Source organism: Triticum dicoccoides, chromosome 3A (genome assembly GCF_002162155.2).
Source record: "Triticum dicoccoides isolate Atlit2015 ecotype Zavitan chromosome 3A, WEW_v2.0, whole genome shotgun sequence".
NCBI lineage: Eukaryota > Viridiplantae > Streptophyta > Magnoliopsida > Poales > Poaceae > Triticum > Triticum dicoccoides.
This window is the reverse complement of record NC_041384.1, coordinates 424,598,612-424,605,417: the sequence shown is the minus strand read 5'-3', so window position 1 is coordinate 424,605,417 and position 6,806 is coordinate 424,598,612. Positions and strand designations below refer to the sequence as shown.

The 6,806-nt window shown below is 49.9% G+C and overlaps 1 protein-coding gene across 1 annotated transcript; it reads right to left on the bottom strand.

The window, feature by feature from the left end:
- Positions 1-3,797: 3,797 nt before the first annotated feature.
- Positions 3,798-6,354, bottom strand: LOC119268389 (pentatricopeptide repeat-containing protein At4g36680, mitochondrial-like). The gene is made up of 2 exons (XM_037550008.1): positions 5,093-6,354; positions 3,798-4,596 (listed from the first exon to the last, which is right to left on the bottom strand). Exon 1 carries the CDS (start codon positions 6,219-6,221, stop codon positions 5,115-5,117), a length of 1,107 nt encoding a protein of 368 aa, XP_037405905.1. The 5' UTR covers positions 6,222-6,354; the 3' UTR covers positions 3,798-4,596; positions 5,093-5,114.
- Between the last annotated feature and the right edge of the window lie 452 nt (positions 6,355-6,806).

Genomic DNA, 6,806 nt, shown 5'->3' with positions numbered 1-6,806 from the left:
CCCTCCAACCTATATATACATGAGGATTTGTGCTCTTTTGATATACAAGTTTTGGAGCCTCCTCTAGTTCTTCTAGTTCTAGTTCTAGTTGGTCCTAGTTGACTAATTAAAGCTAGGCTAATCCTCTTGTCCTCATAATTAGAAGCCCGGTGCGGTTCTAATCTCTCCCTCTAATCCTCCGGTGATGATTAGCTTTGGATGGCGAAGCGTTGCCAGATCGTGAAGGCTGCATGCTTGCAACCAAGTAGAGAGGACATGATTTCGGTCTTCGGTTCGAGGGACTGTTCGTGGGAGGTACGAGGGATCATTCATCGGTGGTTCGACGGACTCCAAGTACTATTTACACCGACACGTTCTTCTTTCACTGCAACTCGGTGATGGTAATGATCGTGATCCCAACACGTTATGCATCTTCATATTGATCTTGGGTGATCGTAGGTGCGATTTTTTTTGTTTCCTACTATGTTTCCGAATAATCCATGGCATGGTGCCATGGAGGACCCGTCACATCAAGTGGCCGCACCCCTAACGTAGAAGTGTTTGGTCTTGTTCGGGAGAAACTTTGGACTCTATTGCGATCTAATTTCTTTGTTGAGGGTCCTTTCTGCAAGACTCGGGTACTAGTATACATTTTCTAGTTTTCATTGGGTCCTGGTGTAATTTATAATTTCAAGCTTGTCTAATGGATGGCTAGGTCCTTCCGGATCCTTCGCCTTGTAAAGAAACGGTGACAAGGAAGAAGACCAAAGCACATGAGCATTGCAGCAGCAGTAGCAGAATAATGGCATGACTGGTAGGTTGCATCCAGCCCGACCAGTCACTAGGGATGCATATTTGTCCTATTTGGTTGCTTGGGTTGCATCAGATTCGTGGCCCGTATGAACCTCAAAGCACCCTTAGGTTTGGTTGAGTCCGAACAACCGAATCAGACATCGTCCAGAGCCAGGCTAAGGTGAGACACATGTGCCTCTCCCCCACACGTATGGGAAGCGTGGGAGACGGATGTGATCTCTCGAATCCGCCATAACTACCGCCCTTACCTCCTCTCACCGGCTCACCGCGCAAACAACATTCTCACCTCACTCTCTCACCACCCGTTTATTCTCACCTATGGCCGCTCCACCATCGTGCCGCCCCAATCCTTGCCACGCTAGTCGTAGCAACCACGAGCATTGGCTCACCGCTGTCACGACTGGATTCTGCGACCCCTTGCAGGTACGGAGGATGCTCAACCACCTCCCCCATCTGCATGAGGCAGCGATCCATGGCTAGACCGCTCATAGGCCTTTGTTGTCGCGCATGTGACGGCGGGGATGAGGGTTGCGGGTGCCGGTGCATCGACCATGGCCGGGGCCGAGATTTTTTACTTCCCGGCGAGGGTTTTCTTCCCTTGTTCAGGTCCCATCCTATCCACCTCCGGCCGGTACCTTGACTGCGATAGCCGAAACTTCGACAGCTGCAGCGCAGTCATCGACCACGACGACGGTTACCAGGCCATCGGTCGTGACATTGTAGGGGATTCTACCATTGTTCTCGTCGGGGTTTGCTCCGACGCAATACGCTCCAGCTCCACCCGGTGGCACCCGCTTCATTGGCGAAGAATGTTATAAGTACAATGCACATCTCTCTTTGTAGATTGGAACTGATTTTAGCGGTTCATTTTTTGCGAGGGTGGTTGCTTCTCCGGATTTACAGATTTGATCAATTAGATGTCCGTTGATCGATTAGACTTTGCACTGCTCCTATGGGCACTTGCTGGACTAATTGGATTAGATTCCATTTATCACCAATTGTCTGTTGCTAGCAATGTGCATATGTTGACTGATTACTAGGCTCATAGTATGTGTTCATGACTAGAATAGTTGCTGGATTGCTAGGATTTCCTAGATTGTGCACGGATGTGTAGATTGATTACCGGAATTGCTATGTGTTCATGCCTAGAATGTGCATGATCCGTGCACCGATCAAGGAGTGCATTGATAAAGCAATGCACACTGCTATGATCAGTGCACTGATCAAAGCAATGCTTAATGCTATGATCAATTCATAGGTGTGCGTTGTAGTCATAGGGTGGCTCCATTTTGCTTGTGCTATCATACTCACATGTGTCTTCTTAACTGTCAAGGTGATGGAGACCGAGTGAGACGTCCCCCGTGGTGGAGGGCCTACACCGAAAGGCGTGAAGGACTTGATTGCCCAAAACCAGTGGGCACATAAGGTCAGAGTCACGGGAAGGAGGGAGGCGACGGCAATGCCTCTGCCAACGCTTGGTCGCATGTCGAGGATTAGGCACCAGCTAGTAGAACGACAACGACCTTGCCTTCCTAGTTGTCCCAAGGGCTTTCCAGTAGGTGCTGAGGGGGTGGCTCCACATCCGCCATCCCCGTGTTGTGCCGCTCTTCGCCAACAAGTGGTGTTGGTACTGGGTGCAGGTCCAAGAATTTGGCGGTGATGTCGTGTTGGGGCGGGCTCGTAGGCCCTCTGAAGCACCTTGTGCTACAACTTGACATGGCCGTTTTCAATCTCTGCATTTTCGTCCTCAAGATGAAGATCTTCAAGAAGAGCACCTTCACCGTGTGCCACTACGGTTGCGTGATGCACGACTATGTGGTACCTGTCAAGTGCATTTAGAACTTTAATAGTAGTATTACTATTAGTACTCTCTTTTGTTGGAAACAAGTGCATATCTTGATCAACGAACAACACCCTTATGATGTTGTGCAAGGGCAGAGGATGCCTCTATTGCTTAAAATTGTACCATATATTAATGTTATTACTGTTGTTGTTGTTGTTGTTTTGCGAGGAAAACTTTCAATCTATTCATCGACTACAAGGTAGTACAAAAAACACAAGAAGTAAAAAATACATCCAGGTCCGTAGATCACCTAGCGGCGACTACAAGCATTGAAGCGAGCCGAAGGCGCGCCGCCATCATCTCCCCTCTCTCATTGGAGCCGGACAAACCTTGTTATAGTAACAGTCGAAAAATCATCGTGGTAAGGCACCATAGGACCAACACATCAGGACAACAATGTTGTTGCTGAAGAGATGCGTAGAACATAGGCGATCGAAGATAGGATCCACGTGGATTCATTAAAGACAAACGCCGGTCAAATCCCGTGAGATCTGCCAGAGACAAACCTACACATGCCCTCCAACAATGCTAGAAACACCACATGGATGGCGGCTAAGCGGGAAGGACCTTATTCCATCTTCAGAGAGCTGCCGCCGCTTCACATCTCTGAGCAGGACACAAACACTAACCAAAACTAAAAAAAATCAGAAAACGGAGCCCTCCGCGGGCAAGGGTGTGTGCATGTGTGCGCGCGCGTGTGTGGTGTGTTAATATGATGTGTGTTATGCTCATGGGTTTAAATAGCGGATAGGCGTGTTAATATGATGTGTGTTATGCTCATGGGTTTAAATAGCGGATAGGCGGGCTGGTAGCGGCTTGGGTTCCGCAATGTGGGCGCTATGTCCATGTAGCGGATTTATACAAACACTAGATTATTGTGTATATTACTAGACCATGAACAAAGACTAATGACATTTAATTCGAGCGATATCTCCGCTATTTACAACTATGGTTATGCTGTGATGTGCTTCTGAAGTGTTTGTTAGTGTTGTCCATGGTGGTAGTAAGGTCACCATTTTTTAAAGGAGTGAGCAAAATACCACACAACCAAACAACCATGCTTTGCAGTTTCTCACCCTAAAAACATATGCAGGCATCCAAGCAACAGACACAAAAATGATCATTGATGCGACGCAGGCTATCAAACAATGTGCGCAACATAGACACAAAAATGATCATTGATGCGACGCAGGCTATCAAACAATGTGCACAACATATAACCGATAGTCTAGATGCAGAAGGCCCGAAATTGATGCATGCAACCATGATTTGGCGGGTGGGCAGCAGTCGATTCACCAGTGGGACGCAAAGCGGCGACAAGCCGGTAGCACCAAACCGATTTGGTGGGCGGGCGCCGGCCATTTGGCAGAGTTGAGAAGAGGAGTAGAGCAGGCCCGCTGTCTTCCTCTCCAGCGGAATGTAAAAATTCAAAATCCTCTCCAGCTCAATGTAAAAATTCAAAAGGAAAACGAAGATTGAAATGGGCTTTCTCTTGATCTGCAAGTGACTTGTGCTTGATGCGTCTGCCGGTTGATGATTCTTGACTTATGTCGTCTATAGTGGAATCTCTACAGAGATTTATATTTAGGAACGGAGAGAATATATTCACACCCATATTCTCTAGGGATGAGGCTGAATCAAATCCATTCCATCTATCTCTCCTACCAAACACAAAAATGAAACCATTACGTTTCACTCTACTGACTCCAACCACACACATGAATGAATGGAGAATTCCATTACGCTGTAATGAAATCATGGTATTCTATTCTATTGGGTCCTCACCAAATGCACACCCTCCATGATTCAGTTGCTGGGCATTCCTCGCAATCCAAGAACCTTGCGGCCGGTGGGAATGGCTCCACTCCTCAAGTTGAGTTGAACACGTGTTTCTGTACAATTTCTCTGAAATTCTCACCGTTCGCCAAAGTGCTAGGCCGAGACAAGCCCGGCGACATTAGCTGGCAAACCAAACCAGCAACCATTATTACCAGTTAGTACGAGCCTGCAGATTCCTGAATGTGGTCTTGGCAATTTGTGATGCAAATGAAAGCACGGGAGAAAAAACAAGAACAAGGCAGGACGGAGAATTCACAGCGGTGAGTGTTGTTCTTCAGCAGTGAACTGAAAAGGGAGCAGCAAAATACCTATACTGATATGGATACAGTTCGACATCTACTGGTATGGATAAGGTCACTCATCAGCGAAAGCAAATCCATCATGAGGCGTGTAAATTCAACTACCAATATAGGAATGCACTTCGTCTAAAAGGCCCTGGCATTCAGTAGCAAGTCGGCAGTTGGACAACAGGTACACAAATATAGGCTATGGATCGTTGCTGCCGCGAGGCACCGCATCCAAAAACTATGTATGAGTGTCTATTGTAACCTCAGAAAAATTTACTTATTAAACCGGCATACTGCCTCACGATTCATCAAACAAGTACAAAATGGTCACCTCCAGATGTTGCCCGGAATGCTCATGCCGCCGCCGCCGTCTTCTCTGGCTGCTGCTCGTCCTCCTCCACTTCCTCCTCTTCGTTGCTGGCACCCGGTGTGAGGCCGGCATCCTTCTCAAGCTCCTTCCATGGACCGTCGAACTGGTCAGGGAACTTCTTGCGTAGCCCGACCACCACCCGCCTCGCCGCCCGACCCTTGCCAGCCTCCTTGAGAGCCACTACCAGCTTACGCACCGTGCCCAGATCTGCCACCTTCTTGCGCTTTACCCCCTCGTAGAACACGTCCTCCGCCTCTGACAACCTCCCCTCGCTGCACAGCGCCCCCACCATGCATGCGTATGTTGCGCACTCCGGTGCCGACTTCGCCTCAGTGTTCCCCTCCGCCCCCTTCTCTTGCAAGCTCCTGTATACCTGCAGGGCCTCGTCCACCCTCTTGTGCCGCCCCAGCACCCGGATCAGCCCATTGTAGGAGATGACATCCGGCCGCAGCCCCGAGTCCTCGCCCATGGCTCGGATAAGCTCCTGCACCTCCTCCACCGTGCCGGTTGCCGACTTGTAGGTGATCCTGACGTTGTAAGCGGCAGCGTCAGGCGCTATGCCGCGTTCCTCGACCATCTCGCGCCACAGCTCCTCGGCGCGGTGGGGCTTCTTTTGCTTGTAGTAGGAGTCGATGATGGCCGTGTAGAGGTGGAGGGAAGGCGGCTCCTCCCCGTGGAGGAGGTACACCGCGTGGTCGGCGCCTTTGGTGATGCAGAGGGACTTGGCGAGGATGGACCACGTAAAGGCGTCGCGCGGCGCTGAGGGGTGCGCGTCCAACAGAGCAGGCACGCGCTCGGCGAGGCGACGGCGGCGGAGGAGCGGGGCGAGGAGGGCATTGAGATGCTCGGCGGTGGGCGACGGGATGGTGGAGAGGATGGCGGAGGCCCGGTCGGAGAGGCCGACCACGGAGAGGGCGGAGATCACAGCTTTGGGGTTGGTCGGCACGAGCGGCGCGACGGCGGCGTCGATGTCGTCGAGGCGGCCCGCGCGGGCGAGGTTGCGGATGCGGGCCATCGGGACGGGGAACTCGGCAGCCGCAGCGGCGGTGGAGAGCAGGCGGTGACCGGAGGCGGAGAAGATGGCGGCCATTGCTGCGGCGGAGCTGTGTCTGATCGATCCGAGGTTCCGGGGTTAGGGTTTCACTCGGCGGATTGTGTCATCTGGGAAATGGATGGAAGTTGGACAATGGAATGGAGTGCTGAGTGGGTGGCAGGCCCGCGTTGGAATCCCGGGCCAATCCCCGGCCCAATACTTATCCTTCACCCCGTTGAGTTGGAGCCGTGGAGTTTGATAGGGCTAAAGTGGGCCATGGCCACTAGCCAAATTTATTTTTATATATTAACAAGACTTACTAGCAAAAAAAAGCAAATATACCCGTGCGTTGCAACGGAACAAAATTTCTTCCATGTATATCTAGCTTATGGATCCTTGGGTTGCAACATTGTAATGATCACTTTGTGCATTCTAAAACCAAACCGACCAATTTTATGATTTTTATGGTTTCTGGGTTTCACTGTTATGATATGAACTTTCCATACCATTTTGAATTTAGGTTTTAATGATAGATACCAAAAAATGAAAGGTTAACCGAATAAATTGAAGTAAAAATATATTTATATTTCTTGAGGCAAACAACCATTCAAGTAGTCATCCTGTGTTTTTAAGAAGTTGATC